The 18,836-nt window shown below is 33.7% G+C and overlaps 1 protein-coding gene across 1 annotated transcript in view; it reads right to left on the reverse strand.

The window, feature by feature from the left end:
- Positions 1-702: 702 nt before the first annotated feature.
- The window catches only part of LOC106464248 (CTD nuclear envelope phosphatase 1A-like), a 53,486-nt gene continuing 35,352 nt past the window's right edge, over positions 703-18,836 (reverse strand). The window contains exons 8-10 of the mRNA XM_022391962.1: positions 14,225-14,336; positions 12,986-13,157; positions 703-12,378 (exon numbers count right to left, since the gene is read on the reverse strand). Coding sequence (XP_022247670.1) covers positions 13,012-13,157; positions 14,225-14,336 — 258 coding nt within the window. The 3' untranslated portion in view covers positions 703-12,378; positions 12,986-13,011. The remainder of the gene's footprint in view (positions 12,379-12,985; positions 13,158-14,224; positions 14,337-18,836) is intronic.

An 18,836-nucleotide genomic window follows, 5' to 3' on the forward strand; every position in this document is an offset into this window, starting at 1 on the left:
TGAGTGGTAGATGGTGATATCTTTGGTCTTAACCTGTCTTACAGAAATGAGTGGTAGATGGTGATATCTTTGGTTTTAACTTGTCTCACAGAATGAGTGGTAGATGGAGATATCTTTGGTTTTAACCAAACTTACAGAATGAGTGGTAGATGGAGATATCTTTGGTTTTAACCAAACTTACAGAATGAGTGGTAGATGGTGATATCTTTGGTTTTAACCTGTCTTACAGAATGAGTGGTAGATGGTGATATCTTTGGTTTTAACCTGTCTTACAGAATGAGTGGTAGATGGTGATACCTTTGGTTTTAACCTTCTTACAGAATGAGTGGTAGATGGTGATATCTTTGGTTTTAACCTGTCTTACAGAATGAATATGTTACCAGTACATTTCTGTAGTTTTAAAGTTAAAAAAAAATCACTCAACACAATATATTAGTCAGTTTTGTATAAGTATATAAATGGAGTGTTATACATTAACAAGTGTGTGTTGTGGAAGTTCTAATAATGTGTTCAGTCTATGCTTAGTCTTTAAATAAAATGTGTGTGTGTGCTGTATAAAGAATTTGTACATTTTTCTACTGGCATATAAAGTAGCTATTCAAGTTAATTATAAGTGTACTTAAAAACAAAAAAAATGAAAGTTATTTTCTAATATAGCTTCTTTAATTGATACATTTTTCTGAAGATAAAATACAAATTTGCAATAAATTCAGTAATAATTTACAATATGTACATGAAACAAATAAAACATAGGCTAACTCGTATATCAATACCAAAATTAAAAGATTTCAAATTTATATTTTGAAACTTTTTGTGAAGTAACACTATTATAATGCACAAACAACTTTGTGTATTGTATCAAAGACCAGAGAACTATTTTCAATGTTTTTGTGCCATTCATCCTCAATTTTGTCTCTCACATTTTTGTACATCCAAAATATGCCTTTACGACAAAATTCCTGTTTCTAATGTTATAAGCTTGTATTTTTAACATTTCAATATAAATAACTGTCACACTAAACTGATAACTTATGATGAATAGTTCTCTGTTAGTAACATTTTTGTTTTATATTTTCATTGCGAGATGACAAATTAAATACACATAGTACAGTGCTCAAAACATTTAGTTATATAATCATTTACACAAATTCATGAAATTAAATATCTCTGCAATATTGGTAATTATTTTTAAGGTTGGCACACCCTCCTGTAAAATTAATTTTTTTTCTGAAAAATTAAAACTGAAATTCCCAGATCTTAATTTTCCCTTCTTCAAAATAAAAATCCAGTAATCGAACACTGACGATCAAATTAAGTAAATGTGTACTAAGTATTTAATTCTTTTTAAACATCAAGTTCAATTTTCTTTTTCTTATAATTCTGTCAACTGATAAAAGTGAAAATCCCTATAATGATAAAAGATATGTTTATCATCATTCATTAATAGCTTTTTGATATTTTCATGGATAAAAATTAAAAATTTTATATCTATAAAAGTACATATCAATTTCATGGTATCCTAAACTACACAAACTTATTACCAGTATAGATATGGTAAATAAAAAATTAATAAATCTTGACTCTCATCTTCTGTTGTTTTTTTAATTATCAAAAATTACCCCTGCAAAATTTCATCAAAATCAGATTGTACTTACAGATGCTTCATCAACCTTGAGGTTTTTACAATTTTTGCTTGATATGTGTCTGTACACAGAAAATGTGGAACTCTCACATCTGTTACTGCAGTGTAGTGACACTAACATAAAGATTATCAAATGCATCAACAAACACATTTCACAACAGCTGTTATTCCAGCTTGCTAAGCAAGGCCTAAACATGGTACTTGTATACATATGTACAACTGTAGGCTATACGGGTTTAATTACTTTCATCATTTGTAGATTTTTGACTATGGTTGCTCTGTGGGAAATCTTTCTTATTGAAAACACTAATGATAAAATTACATGGGCAATACCACTATCAAATTGATGGTGAGGGAAAGCTCCACAAGACGATCAACCTCATTTGCCCTTTCTGGGAAAAGCTGGCACTCCAACTAGGCCAAAACAACAAGTAATTTCCAAGTTAGAAAAACATCCAGAAAAGTAAGTCATGAAGGTCTGGAATTTAAATCCAGCTAAAGGACAAGGACTTGACACTGCACATCAAGATGCTCTCTCGATCAGTCATGACCACACAGGAAGACATAAGCTTTTTCAATGCACAAAAACATGGCTGATGATGCTGTAGGACCTCTAAGGATGAAAATACAAGGAAGAAAGGGGTCAAGGAGCAGAAGGAAGAGGAAAGAACCCAAAAAGATCAAGCAAGAAAATGTAGAATGAAGGAAGTTGTTGACTTGGAGTCCTCAAGCAGCAGTGATGATGGCACTGCAAGGGAGGCAGGGGGTACAGCAGTTGGCACTGGTCCTTCAAATACTCCCTCACTAATGAAGCAAGCTCAGTAGAATGTGATCCCCCTGGACCTAGCCTCTGCTCTGAATCCTTGCAAGATAAGTTATAGGTAAGCTGCTCATATCACTGCAGTAGCAACAGCCAACTTGGTTCAAGATGCAAGTGTGCTGAGTATCAACAGATCCTCAAATTCAAGAGTAAGAAGATATCACCTCACTAATCTGGTAAGTAAATTGAAAGAGGACTTTCAGGTAAATGTGCCTCTCATAGTCCACTGGGTTGATATACTGTTGCCTGACTTGACAGGCAAAGAGGCAGCTGATCACCTCCTTGCAGTATTGAAGATACTCAATGGGACAAGAGACACCATAGTTGGTGAGTATGTGCAACTACTGAACACTGAAGCATCAAGAAGTGCATTTGTGACATGGCCTTCACATGACTTCTGCAAACACAGGTCACAAATCTGGAGTGTGCCTCTTCTTGAAACAAAAAAATGGGAAAGAAACTGCTCTCATTTGTATGTTGCTAATATGTGCTAGAGGTTGTTCTCAAGAAAGTCTTCACATTTACACTTGCAGCACCTTCAGGGGCCAGACATCCAACTCTTCAAGTGTGAGACCTCATTGATTAAGCCAAATTTTTAACATAATTGGATGACAAGAAGTGACGTCGAAGATCACAGGTGTTGTGAAAGAAAAATTAAGAGTAGCACAATGTACCTGAAAAGAAATTATGAAAAAAGAAGTTCTCACCCTTACCCAGCAGCAGCTTGAAGAAATACAACCAAGTGAAGATGACCATAATGTCGTAGGATGACAGACCTCCTGGGGGAGTTCACTTCTGAGATCCAGTAGGACTTCAAAGAGCATGATGGATGGCACATCTGCTGTATGGCTTCAAAGATCTTCATGTCCAGTTTGACAAAAGATGATGAAAGATTATTCAAAGTGAAAGTGAAAAGTGGAATTCATAAATTATTTTGTTTCACTACTGCAGAGGGCTACATTTAAGCCTGGCTCTCCACTCCCATAGCTACTTCTGCTCCACTAAGTGATGTGAAGTTCCTCGAAAGGCTCCAGAAGTATTCCAAAATCAACAAGAGTGTCACTGATAGTGGCATACAAAAATTATTAGGGCACTTGAGTGAGGAGTTGATTGGCCTAGTAATTCTTTGACCAACTAGTCCCTCTTGATGAGAAAAGTGCCATGCTGGAAGCACTATAGAAGCTTAAAGGAACAGAGGATAAGCTGAATAGGATCAAACTGCAGCTTTCTGATTTTGGAAAGTCCAGAAAGCCCAGTGCATTTATCACATAACAAGCTTCTTCAATGCCTTTGATCTCTCTAAATGATCCAGAGGTCTGACTTCGGGACAGTGAGTAAGGAACCACCTAAAAAACTATCAAAGGGTTTAAAAGTGGTCATTGATACTATAGAGAGAGGTGCAACTCATCATCAAGAGTTTAATGACAACTAAACTCCTAATAAGGAACAAAAGCAGTACTTGTTCCACAATGTCTCTCAGCATTGGAAGTTGTGTCCTGGTTCTAAGAAATCTGCTGTTTTTTCAGCCCTAAAGTTGAGTATGAGTTTGGTATTTATCCATTTCTTAAAAACAATTCATTCACAAACATAGTCCTTATTTCAGTGTCATTTACATCAACTTTTGACCCCTGTTTGATATATTATAAATTGCTTTACTGTTCTAAAATCTCTATTTGTTCAGAAAATAAAACCTTCAAGTTTTGTTTTCCACTTTTGAAACCTGTGAGGCACCAGTAAATAAATCTTGATTTCCTTAAAATTTCACAGGCATTATTTTCTATTGTATTGTAATAGATTGAAGGGGTAAAAGCATGATGCTTGTGATTTTCAAAAATAGAGCCCATCCTAACCATTATACTGTTTCAAACAAAAGCTTATAAAATACAATATTATCCACTAAATGCTTATAAGTGCAATTACCAATGAAACACATAAAATACAAAGAGAGCAAAATGTAAATTAAAAATAATAATAAAAATAACCATCCAATTTGCAAAGCACACAATATTGTTTTTAAACATACTAGTTAAAATTTTACCAGTGTAAAATTCTTCATTATTTTTATAAAAAGAACTTCAAGAAGTCAAGAAAGTCTTGTTAACAAGTGACCTTACAATTATGAGTCAATAATGAAATCAACTTGAAGACAAACACTGGTCAAAATTATTTGCTTAATTGTTGTTAAGCACGAAGCTACAAAATGGAGTATCTGTGCTGTAACCACCACAGGTATTGAAACATGGTTTTGAATGTTATAAGTCTTCAGACTTACTGCTGTGCCAATAGGAAGGGGGGGGGGGGTAATGGCCAGAAAAAAAAATCAACATTTTTATGCTTATGATCACATAACAATTGATTGTGTTAATTTTAATGTCTAAAAGATATAGAGCATAACACAGGGGTGGATCCACACTGGTTAAGATAAAATAGCCAGCTTTTTCAAGAAATCAGTAAACTTTGAACATTAACTTATCACCATTAAACTTTAAAATAAATTTTACTGAACTGTTTTTGGTAATGAGTGTCAACTTCATGATCCATGTCAATCTCCACTATATTTAGAAAACTCTATTAGTAACCAGAACAATCATGTGTATTTGTCACAATCAGAAGTTCTCTTAGCCAATGAAATCAAACTAGTACATCAAATCAAGATGACAAAGTGTAAACAATGTGATGTAAAGCAGCAGAAAATTGGGAACTATTTTTGTAGTGTTAACATAAGGATATATATATTTTTTGCTTTCTTTCACTATAAGAATGTAATTTATCAAGTTGCTGAAGTACGTGATGCAGAAACAAAACAATTAGTGAATTTTAGTGGGAGATGAACATAGAAAGTGTATTTCATATGCCTAACTGAAGAACTTCCTCCAATAGATGATGGTGGTGAGATGCAGAAAAAAGGTAGAGTGCCTGATCTGATACAACAACATCTAGATCTCTGAAAGTGGACAGGGAGGTATATGCCAATCAAATCAGTTGACGAACCAACTTGTAAGGGTAAAAGGAGAAAGGTCATGTACAGAGGAATGTTGCCAGGAAATAAAAAGGTGGGAATGGGAACCACAGAAGGAGACCATGCAGGCAATGTGACACCAAACAGCACATACAGGACACAGAAGTCTGTATAGATGAGATCAGGAATAAAGGTGGGAAATGGATGGAAGTGAAATTGGCAAGAAGGAAGAATGTCCCTCACAAGCCGCTGAAGTTTCGGGTAGAAAAGATCAGTCTAAATATAGAAGAACATGTGTGGAATGGAACAAAGTATCTGAAATGTTGATGGCAAATATATCAGACTGAAGATGCCCACAGGCAAAAAAGGTGTAGGAAATAAGGAGATAGGTGAAACATGGAACATGAAGACAAAGGTTCAGACAAAGGTAGTGAAGAACAATATCAACAATTTAATCAAGAAGAAACACTCGATGAGGAGATCTATGAATCTGGAAGGAACACAATAAAAGAGAGATGGTAGGAGAGGAAAACACCAAATAGTACCTGGTAAACTGAAAGATGTTGGATAAGGCTGCTTAATAACCAGCTATGGAAGAGAAAGAAACCCCACAATCAGACAGCCAGGTGAAGAAATATGTAAGATGGGAAGAAGAAAAACCACGACTCAACAATCAATGGCAGAAGGTGTTCCATTTACATTGATAAACCTCAAGAAATGAAGGGCGAATGGTTTGTGCTACAAGAGAGGAAACACTCCTAAAAAACCGGATCTCCTTGCCAGGGACCTGATAAATGCCAGGCATGAAGTTGAAAGGTGGGAAGACTGGGATGAAGGACCAGTGACTAAGTTGATGGAAAGAGAGGAAGAGACAATGGGGGAAGGGGCTAGTAGCTTGGAGCTGAATGAGACAAGGAAACCAAGGTTGCACCGGCCAGTAAGGAGCAATCATGGTGTGGCATGGATGATCGAAATCTCCCTGGGAAGGAGTCAGATAGGAGGGTAAACATAAAGGTACTGGTTGATCCAGTCCTGAATGAGAGCATTCACAGGCAGGGCCCAAGGATGAGGAACCAAAGACCAAAAATGAGGTAAAATCCAGATGAGGAGTATCCCACCGAATACACATCCACCTGAAAACCTGAGGGTCAAGAGACCATGCCGTGGGATAAACTTGATTGGGTTGTGAAAGAAGATCTGCCATAAAATTGCAAGCACCCGGAACATTACACGCAATGAGACTTATCTGTAGCGTGTGGACCCAATAAAGGAGTTCTAATGTTCAGCCACAAAAGGAATGGGTGCCCCTCTTGGTGATTGATATAGGCCACAACAGTGAAATTGATTAAATGGATCATGACAAGTTGGTACCAGAGGAAGAAAATGAGCCAAAGCATATTGTAATGGCAAAAGCTCCAAGATGTTGGTATGGTAAGACATTTTAATCTGAGATCATTGTACAGAAGTTTCCTGCTGATTGATCCATGCCCCCAATCTTGGAGAGAAGCATCTGTGAACAGATGCAAATCTGGACAAACTGGTGGAAGCAGTTCTCTTATTGTTTTGTCTTTGTTCGACCATCAATGCAGTTCATCTATAAGCGAAGAAGGAAGGGTAATTTGGGAGTCCAGGGATCCTGAGCAAGATTCCATTGTTTGTGCAGAGTTCACAGAAGAGAATGCATATGTGCCTGACCCAAGGGGCTAATGGCTTCCATAGAAGCCAAAGTCCACAAAAGTAACAGAATGTCATGTGCAGAAATAGAGGGAGAAGCAAGTGCATGAAGAAGCGAAAGCTCCATCGAACTGAGACGAAGTAGAGAAGGTTGGGCCCGACTGAGGTGGGTGTTGAAAAATACACCCAAGTAGATAACATACTAGGTAGGCAAAAGGGAAGACTTTTCCAACTTGAGAATCCAACCAACATGAGCTGCTTCTGTCAGTAGCAGATATGTGTGTTGAGAAGACTCCAGTTTGAAATGAGCTAACAGGAGCCAGTCATCCATGTAGTGGTGAAAACACAACCCTCAAGCATGCATAAGTCGGGCAAAGGCTTTCACCACCCGACAAAATACATAAGAAAGACAAGGTGTGAAACTGATAAACAACTCTGCAGTGGACAAACTGAAGATAGCGTCTGAACTGATGAGAAACAGGAATATAGAGATAATCATTCAAGATGCCTGCCTTGGTCATCCACAGTCCTGGAGAAAAAGCCCACCAATGTGTGTGAAAGGATTCCATGGTAAAGCCAGGAAGATACTAAAATTGATTGAGGCACAACAGATTGATCACAGAATGCCAGTTTCTGATTTACTTGGGGAGGACAAAAAGCCTGGAGTAAAAACTGGTAGAAGGCTGGCTGACAGGCTCGATATCTCTCTGTGATAAAAGTCTGCAAAGCTTTGGATAGATGCTGACAAGTAGCAGAATCCCAAGGTAACAAGGACAAGGCATGCTAGCACCAGCCCTCAACTGAAACAAAATCCTCAGTATGAACCCTAATGTCAGGAGAAGGAAGGAAAACAAGGTATTCTATAGATGGGGTTTCATGCAACATGGAAGGAACAGGATCATATGAAATTGAAAAACAGAACACACCTGAGAAATCATATCCAAAAAACACCGAGTTAGGCCTGGAGATTTTGCAGGAGAGGCATGGCATAGTTAGGATGAAAAAGATCATCAAAATCCTCCCTCTCATGAAGAAGTTTAGAAGATTCAGAAGGAACCCAATCACTATAGGGAGAAGATAGCCAAAAAATCCTCATCTGAGACCCCCCAACCCTGAAGCCTGTGTAATGGCAATCAAAGTAGTGAGAAAAATATTTGTCACATGAACTTTGGAATTCATCTTAAACTCTGAAGATTTCAAAAATGAGAAACAAAACTGATAAACAAAGGTAAGTTATTGTGGCAAACTAGTACAGAAAAGTAACTGTAGCAAATGAATAATTTAAGTAAATCACTATTTTGCAAAAAAAAAATTTAATCAACACGAGAAAAGAGCACAATTGAAAAATGTCTGCATTTGACCACTGCCTAAGAGAGGGAGTCACGTGCGTCAAGAGGATGTGTTGCACTCCTATTGGTAGAGGGTTGTCCCATGATGATTTACATGAGATGCATTGAACCACGTTGATTGTGTGGTACATGGAAATTCAGACTTGTGACATGCAAAAAAATGTTTGCTTATAGAGAGCAGCACTGAACTAAAATAGCTATCCATATGAGTGGAAGTAAGGTTCCATATCAGAAACATATTTTTGGCAAGTTTTACAGACGTTTCATTCTTGGATGATGAATCTCTAATGCCAACTAAATATCAACCATGGCTGCCATTATGTCTGTTTTTTAAATATGCGGTAAACCCACACTAAACTTCTATAAAGCAAATACATTGATAATTAAATAACAAAAACATGTTTTCCTCTCACCAATAAGGGTAGTAACGTTTTTATTTAAAATATATCATTACTGCAATTCTAAATAAGAGTGGCCAGTTAGTCAATATATTTATGTACATTGTTTGAATAAGATAAACATATGAATAGTATTTAATGAAGATCCAAGTCATCAGAATATTTTGCAATCACCTACCATACCCACCAAACAGCAAACTTATCTGATTTGATGACAATTGTATTTGGTGATTATAATAAAAAAACTCATATTTACAAACATTGTATCTCAATAAAACCATAGTATATCTATTAAAAAGTAATTGAATTTAAAAAAAAGACACAAAACTTGAGCCTACTTATACATCATTGAAGAATACAGTTTAAAATATAATGCAGTAAATTTTGACTTTATTTAATACTTAAGTAGGCAGTGAGTGTTGCCTGCCAGTTGACTTCCCTCTAATCAGCTGTTTAAAACGAGTGACAATGGAAGATAGCCTTAGTACTTTGCAATGACAAAGATAGGAGGATTTTTTTGATAAAAGAGTTGGCACAAAGGATCACATATAAAGTGTAATAGACTTAAAATAAGACCCACAACTCGAGCGCTCTCGAACAGTTGATTATTCTTCCTCAGGAGAACAAAGATAGGATGAGAAACTTTAGTGGCAATGGGAATTGAACCCAAGATTTTCAAATCACAAGACATTCGTCAACCCATTATGTAGCTTTGTGCTTAACAACAAACAAATATAATGGAAATATTTCAATTACTTGGATAGTTGGAATAATCTAAAACAGTAAATAATCTGAAATCTTAATTTCAATTAGATGATTGTTGGAATAATAGGAAATACCAATGTAAATTAACTGATTATTTTTGTGATTATTTGGAATTTTGATTAATCGATTAATTTATGAGAAACTAATTTATATAACTGTTGGTAATCAATTATATTGATTAAATCTCTCTGCTCTAATTAAGAAATAGGTCAGCATTTATGTCTGGATTTGCATGATAAAACAGCATTACCATAGCTTGGATGGCATTTTAGGCAACTACACTAACTACAAAAAGCATTACACATAAAAACCAAATAAACCTATAATACAAACAACATTGTGCAAATGGTATATCAGGTGTCTGCAGAAGTGGAACTGATACATCAGTAGTGATACACCATTTATCATATTAAATCACAATTCACAAACTTTAAATGAGAAACAAATTAAAACTAAAGAAACACTAATTAATTAATTGAGTATTAGAAATAGATATGAGAGCTCAAAGCTTATATCCCATATCTAAAATTCATCATCTGTTGCCAGTTGTTGGAAGGTAGTTACTTCTGATAAGACAAAAAAGCAAAGAAGTGAATTAAGAAATAAAATAAAGGATACTACTATTGAATCACTGGGAGTAACAAGTAAAACTTATCTTTTCAGTTATGATTTATTTTTACAAGTGTTGCATGTGAACAGAGACAGTGTATTCCTACTGCTCTGTAGGTCCTATTTCCACAGATCTTTCTATCCACTAAGGTGAACACCACCCTTCCAACATCACATTACATACACTAGTTTTACTTGTCTTCAATTACATGAAATTGTTTTTTGTTTTGGTCTAATTATCTGAATAATGTATATGTGTGTAAACAGACACAATATCCAATATTCTTCATGGTATTGATTATAAAAGGTTAACTGATATCTGTTTGGTAAAAAACAAAACAGAAACAAATGATATTAAATTTTAGAACATGAACATACTACTTTGGGCATTAGCACATCACAACTTCCAAGAATATTGTTCAAATACAAAAAATAATCAACACAAGCACAGATAAGCCAGGAAATGAATTTTTCTTTTTCTTTATTTAGGATTATCACTTATATAGAACTATATGAAATTTGTATAAAACAATTAACTCATGTGGATATTGAACACAATGTTTTATAATAGCTTTACAATACATTTCAATTTTGATATTGTTTATATTTTTCTTCAAGTTATTGTAACTACCTGGTAATAAACAGCAGTACAAAGTGTAATAGTATAAATTAATAACAGCCCATCAAGGTCATTAACATGGACATTACTCTGAGAAGATAGAGATGCTTCTATGGTAACAACTAACCTGGTACAAAATTTATCAACAGATTCTTTCAATAAAATATATCTTATTTCATTTCAATACATTTTAGACTGCTCAGCTATACAGCTGATTTCAGCACTTAAGTTTTTATTACAGTTTTTTAACCAAAATATCAAACATTCCAGCAAAAAAGCCTATATTATGATTGGCTGAGAATCTAATATGTGGTGTATTTATACAAAAACACAGACCATTACCATCATAGAGTGCCATACTTTACAGAAAAATAAAAAAAGTTTTTGATGCGTTCACCTTTACATTACAGAAAGTAATAAGTTTGTATCCACATTTGGTTGATAAATGGCAATTAAAATATATTTTGGATGATTTAATAATAATAGCAAAAAGAACAAAATAAGAAAAAAACAAACAACATTGCTAAACACAATGACATTTTCCCCGTTTACAGCATGAGTCTTGGGCTTTTCGTATTGGCTTTTTAGTTTTTTTCTTTAACTAAACAGGGCATCCAACTTCTATAACAAAACATTTAGATCTGGGGCTAATGATCCATATCCATTAGTAGGTAGGTATACAAGGTAGAAATGTTAGCTTATAATACAATATTCTTTATAAATAACCGATATAAAAATGATGTTACTCTGTGTGTCTATGATACATGAAGATGAAAACATGAGGCTGAATTCATGTCATTTTGGCCAATCAATGAAGGATGAAAACATGTTTGCAACAGACCACTGATTATATAAAAAAAATACCTTGTTATTCCTTCTAGTTGCTAAACACTATATGTAAATATAAACTAAATCTAAAACAACCTTTGCTTTTTTTCTTTAATGGCTTGAACTGGGGGTGAAGTTGAGGCTTATATATTACATGGACCCTAGATATTATTTACATTGCATGAAATATGTTGATTTTGGAATTAAACTATTTTTAAATTCAGTTGCTTAATTTACGCTCATATTTTCTATCAGGTTCATTCTGCACAATTTATCTGATGTAAAAATTTGTTCATTAATTCTTCTACAGGACATTATCTAGCCTGTGATTAATTGCACAATCAGGCTTCTCTCCACAATAATGTCAACATGATCATTAACTGTTGTATTGGCACCATTTTACCTTTAAGTTTTTACAATGATTTCTTCAGTTCATCATCATCTGCTTGAACAATATGATGCAGGGTCATTTTTCAAACATATTTATTGCTCATGTTCGCAATTTAGACAAGGCTTACCTGTCTAGTATTATCAGCAACATCAAACATCTTCTACAGAGTGAGAGATGTATGTGAAATAGATCTATTGCAAAAGACACAACACTGTCAGCCTACATTCTGTCTCTTAAATATAATGTCCATAATACAAAAAACTTAAAATGGTACTCATTCTGTATTTGAATATTTTCAGAAAAATCCTATTTCTTCATATAAACCTACAAAAAAAAGAGAAGATAATATATAAAGCTTAAAAGCATTAAATTATTAAGCATTTATAGCAAAATTACAAACAAAACAAATTTAGATACAACACTGGACCATGAGGTGAATTATACCATCATTTATCTTCAATAATCAGGAGTTTAAATACATAACATTGTGTCTATACCTGATGAATAACATATTTTATACTATCACGAGGTATTGAAATATTCGATTATTGTCTATCTACAATAATCAGAAGTTTGGATATCTAACATTGTGTTTACACTTGATGAACAAGATATTAAACACTATTATGAGGTATTTAATTATATCACTATTGTCTATCCTCAACAATCAGAAGTTTGGATATCTAACATTGTGTTTACACTTGATGAACAAGATATTAAACACTATTATGAGGTATTTAATTATATCACTATTGTCTATCCTCAACAATCAGAAGTTTGGATATCTACCACTGTGTCTACACTTGATGAACAAGATATTACACACTATCCTGGCTAAATAACATTTTTACTTATCTTAGACTCTTCAAACGTTTAACAATAAACCACTTTTAAGAAATCTCTCAAATATTATGGTAAAAAATTTACTTACTTCCTCAATAATATGTCATATGGAAACTACCATATTTGGTGGTGATGTAGATTTCGACTTAACACTGATCGAACATCACTGGTAAACCTTAAAGCATCAAGGAATGGTAACAGATTTAGCAAAGCTGTGTCTGTAGGGTCAGAAAACCAGGAATTTATTGGTATGGCATTATCTGAAAAAAAAACAGAGACAGTAATTTCTGGAAAATTGTTATCTCAATATAAAGGAAGACAATCAACCTTAAAATAAAGCACAGTGATATTTTTGTTTTAAAAAAGTCTCTGGCAATTTCAGTCTGTTTAAAGTGCTAGGTCAAAGTAATCAGAGTTAGCATCTGGACTTTTTTATAAATTAAATAGAGAAAAACACGTTATTTGTATCATGAAATAAGTAAAAGTTAAAATAGTTTTACAACTCAGTTATTTCTTGTGGTTAATATGTCTTCAAATGTCATGATAAAAACTTATAAACTGATTTAATTTGTCACTTTTCCTCAATATCAAGAAATTCATAGGTTATCAAGTGTCATAATAGCCATTTCTAAACTTACTTAATATGTTACTTTGTATCAATATCAAGTAATTCAGAGGTCTTCAAGTGTCATGATGGGCATTTTAAACTTGTTTAATTAGTAACTTTGCCTAAAATACAAAGTAATTTATAGGTCTTCAAGTGTCATGATGGGCATTTTATACTTGTTTAATTAGTAACTTTGCCTAAAATACAAAGTAATTTATAGATATTCAAGTGTCATGATGGGCATTTTATACTTGTTTAATTAGTAACTTTGCCTAAAATACAAAGTAATTTATAGATATTCAAGTGTCATGATGGGCATTTTATACTTGTTTATCATTTAACTCCACACCATGTGCACATTAAGTATATGACAGAAAGTCAGATGGTGTGAAATGGAATAGCAAAATATAAATAATTGTTTACATTTATGCATAATTTGTTTTAAGATTGAAACAACCCTAAACAAAATAAAAACTTAATTTCAATGAACTGTTTATTCATCCAGAATGAGGGAGGCCTGGGATAAGCAGATGTTATTATGTACAACATATTCTTAGAAAATCGTAGTAAACACATATTGTAGGTACCTTCTCTACGCAGTTTTGTTAAATCTATATACCCAATAAGTGTGTTTGAGAGAAAATACAAAAAAACATAAACTAAGTTTTTTGAATTATTATGGGAAAAGGCTTGCTATCTTACAACTAAGTTTTTTTTTACCTGGATAAGCCCTGTATGCTCCAGGAGAATTGTCTAAAATAAATATACTAGATAAATCATCTGTTATGGCTGAAAGATCTTTGGTGTAGCTTCCATAATCTAAAGTACAGTGCTGTAAATATAAAGCAAAAGATAACAGTTACAACAGACTGTTTCACAGACTGATTTGTCATGTAAATTGTTACTGATGTTACAACTGACATGAACAATCTTGACATTTTACACAATAAAATAAATCTTTTAATGATAGGAATCAAATAACTAGTAAATGTATTAGGTGATTTAGACAATTATTTCAAAATTTTAACCTGTTTTTAATGAAATTCATTTTTTTATCTTTTTTAACACTTTTAGTATTTGACTAACAGGCTTCTTACAATATACAATTGTGAAAGTTTCATTACATATTAGAAGAAAATACACTTTTCAAATAAGCTAAACAACTGAATAATAATATATAATTCACATGAAGAAACAAGAAACTTTGGTCTGTTATAAAGTTTTGTATGCTTTATATGTAACAACACACAACCGAAAACACGCATACCCAAAATGATAAAACATATGAAACCACCAATAAAGCTAAATGAAAGAATGTATTAATTTTGCATTATTGTTAATATTTTAAAAAGCATGAGCTAAAGTGTGCAAAAATGTTGTATTTCTCTGAGAAATGAATCTATGACAAATTTATTGTTAAGTCAAACTGTTAAGAGAGAAAAAAAACATCACAAGATAATAAAAAATTGAGGTGTATTACTTTTTATTTTATGTTCAATTTAATAGAAAGCATACAGTAATTGAAAGCTTAAAGCTTTAATAAACTCTAATTATTTGTCTTTGTGCTTCAGAGATAATTTTCTTTTTAAAGGTACTAATGAAGTGAAGCATCAGACAGACAAAATTTACAATAATGTATTCAAAATTCAATAAAATATTATTTCAACTATTTGTTTTGCTATAAAAATAATTAAAAACATTTTTTCAAAGGTGGCTAAGAATACACTTCATAAAATATTTGTCAAACCTTCATTAAAATACATGTAGTATATTGTGTGCAAATATTTTGAATAAAATATGGAAACTACAAAAACAGCATTTTTTCTTTTTCTTTTAAACTTGCATTACTTTGTTTTGAAATTTATTAATTTAATGGATGGCTTAGAGGATCAAATTCTTTCATAAATACATTCTTAAAGCCAATTCTCTACCTCAGACTCCAAATGCCTACTCAATCTTATGCAATTCTACTATACAACAAAATTATACATTTTTAGAATTAAAATTAATTCAAAACAGGTACTTACCTCTGAAGAACATTCTTCTTGTTGAATTACTTTTATGCTGTCAACTACTGAAGGACTGTAGGTTCTAAATGTCCTTGAAACAATGTAGAGCATTCATCAACTCATTCAGAATTCTCCACTCTTTCACATTCAACATGACTTATTGTACATGTACATAATTTTCTACCATAGACCAGGTTTCTTTGTTTAAGAGTTGTGACAGTAAAATATATTCCTCTGAGTTGTGAGGATGTTGGCTGGAATGGATTTCAGAGGTAAATGCCTGTTGTAAATTTATTTTGATTCTAAAAAAATGTAAAATTAAAACCAAGTACCCTTACCTCTAAAGTACTAGAAGCCAGAATAACCACATTGAAATAAAGAATGGAACTAGAGAATGTCATAAGGAACAATGGTTCCTCAAAAATAAGCTTCTTAGGCAAGAAGGTAATAACAGAGACCACAATAAATGAATTAAATGGGTAAATAGGGATTGAGTAGAATCTACAACCAGAATAAATGCCAATGGATTGGATTTATGGGAGAAACAAGTGCAATAGACCAGCTTCAAGGAGAATGGACTGACATGAGGACATTCAGACAGGCATTCTTCTCAGTAGGGTATCTCCTCATCCTGGACATCCATTTGTAATATACGCACACACACACACACACACATATATATATATATATATATATATATAAATTAGGGTCACACAGTAATAACAGATCTTGTGGAGCCATGCACATTCTGAGGTGTGGTCACAAAAGGTAGCATGACAGTTAAGTAGGGTAAAAGCACAAAGCATTGTCATATACCTGTAGTGGAAGATTTTCAGAGGAGGTGGCCAATAGTAACTAATGCTTGGATGAAGATTATGGAAAAATAACTAAAAGGAAATATATAAGGTGATCCCATATGGAAAACAGGCATCTTGTCTCCAATGGCTCAAATGCTACACGAGGGTGTGCACGTGGAAGTGGAAAATGTATCCACTGAGACATGTTTTGTCCACTTCCAATGGGCATTATTCTCTCATGGAGCTCCATTATAGAGGGCATAATTTTGATTAGGATAATCACAGTTATATGTGATGGGCAAAAGTCCCGACTGGATGAATTCATACACAGAATCTCCAATCATAAGGGTAGATAGTATTTTTCTTCTTCTGACATTGACGCATATTTGAATGATTACTCATCCCCAGGTACCCCTGGAATTGCTAACAGTGGTGTTAGGTAGTACTGAAATATCTGGGATGCTTACATAACACAAGTGTGGGACTAAATTGTAAACAAGCAAGAAACTGAGAATAACTCGTCAGCTAGAAATTCCATCCAGCTTGAAGAATCACAACTGGAGGTAGACAGAATTGTAAAGATGAAAAGACAGTAATATGATGTAAATAAAATTTATAAGAATATATATATATATATATATATAGAGAGAGAGAGAGAGAGAGAGAGATTATTCTAAATGCATAGCCTGCAAGATACCCTTCTAAAGGATACTGTGATTGAGAAGCCAAAAACACTGCCAATTGGCAAGTTTGGGGAGATGTAACCCAAAATTCAATTTTAAAGTGTTCATGTACATCAGGGTAAACAAGATGGATTAATTACAAAAGCCAATTTGTTAATCTAGCCAAAACAATAACCAAAGAGCATGATTTGTTGTATGGTATAAAATATATTTTCCACACCTTCCTGAAAGAGTCAGTGCAGGTAAGCTAACAAAGAAATGTCATGACATAAAATCACTCTTCATAATGGGAATTAGGACCATGAATGTAAGTAACACAAGAGGTGAAAAACAATGGCTACCTTATTTCACAGCTCAAGTTCAGGTAAGGAAACAAAGAATGCAAAGTCTCAAGAGCATAGATACAGGAATGTCTTTTGATATGAGGGAAAGGTGATAACTGAGAAAGTTTCTAAGAGCTCAAAAGAGGAAGAAGTCAAGAAACATAAAATTAAACCCAAGTCCAATTTAGGACAGTGTCTAGGAGCTTGAGTTGAAAATGATAGGCTTGGAACATGCCCTCTTGAACAATGGGGGCAAAATGGATTTTGTGGAACTGAGAGTGGCAGATAAAGCAGTTCTGTAACTAATATGGAAGAAGCTGATAAGCCAAGATAATGAAAAAAAAAAAAAATGAAGAAATCAGTAATTTGCTGAGGAGTTAAAGATAGACAAAAAATATGTCTTATGCACCAGCTATTAAAAGTAGCCAAACAGAATTAAAAACCATCTGGGAAGAGTGTTTGTAAGATAAGGTTAGCATATGAGCCAACCTAGAAGAGAATCTAGCTTCTTGGACAAAGGATCTAACAACAACCAACTGTAAAAGCACTGATGTTAAATACTGGTGTGAAAAATGGACATTCAAGATTGTTGAAAAAAAAAAGTTCTCAAGGTGGTAATGTGAATGGTTCCCCATGAGAAAGTTGACAAATAGGAGAAACCATGGCTGAGCTGACCAAAGTGGAACAATGAAGGAAAACCAGCACCACAATTGACTCAGAGCATCCACAGTCAGTAAGTTTGGATCTGGAGATCAGTAAAGTGGAAAAAGATGGTTGTCTAATGTAGCAAAGGTATTAATCATTGCATGACCCAATAATCTGAATAGACACTGAAAACCAAAGGGTGTAGAGAGTATACTCTGTGGGGAGAAACTAATAAACCAGAGCGAGTCTATCAAAGTTCATCAAACCACGTACATTACAGAACCCAAGATTGAAATGATCATAATGAAGCAAAAGTAGTAAATAAGTTGCAGCAAAACAAAGACTGCAAGATTCAATACCACCCTGATTATAAATAATAGTTGATGTAAACAACCACTATAGAATTGACTGTGTGAACCAACAGAATGATGGCACAGAAAGGGCAGAAACTTGAGATAAGCACACTGAACAGTCCACGGTTGTAGCATGTTAATGTAAGCTGAAAATGTAAAACTTAACAGTAAGGATTTGTTTAAATACATTAAGGGTAAACAAAATGTTAGGACCCTTGAGGGATGATAAAGGAAGGCTAATATCTGATGATTATGAGATGGCTAGGTTATCAAATTTTGCTTTTCTTCATTTTTTACTGATGAAAATTTAAGCAGTATTCCCCATCTTGAACAGTTGATAGATGGAAATAAGATCAAACTAGATGACTGCATTAATTCTCAGCTGCTTAAGAAAAAATTGGGAAGTTTAAAAAACGACAAGGCTCCTGAGCCATACAATATTTCCCCAAGGGTTTTGAAGGAGGTAAAAGATTGGATATTTGAGCCACATACTACTATTTTTTGTCAGTCCTTGAATAGTGG

Source organism: Limulus polyphemus, unplaced genomic scaffold (assembly GCF_000517525.1).
Source record: "Limulus polyphemus unplaced genomic scaffold, Limulus_polyphemus-2.1.2 Scaffold1598, whole genome shotgun sequence".
Lineage (NCBI taxonomy): Eukaryota > Metazoa > Arthropoda > Merostomata > Xiphosura > Limulidae > Limulus > Limulus polyphemus.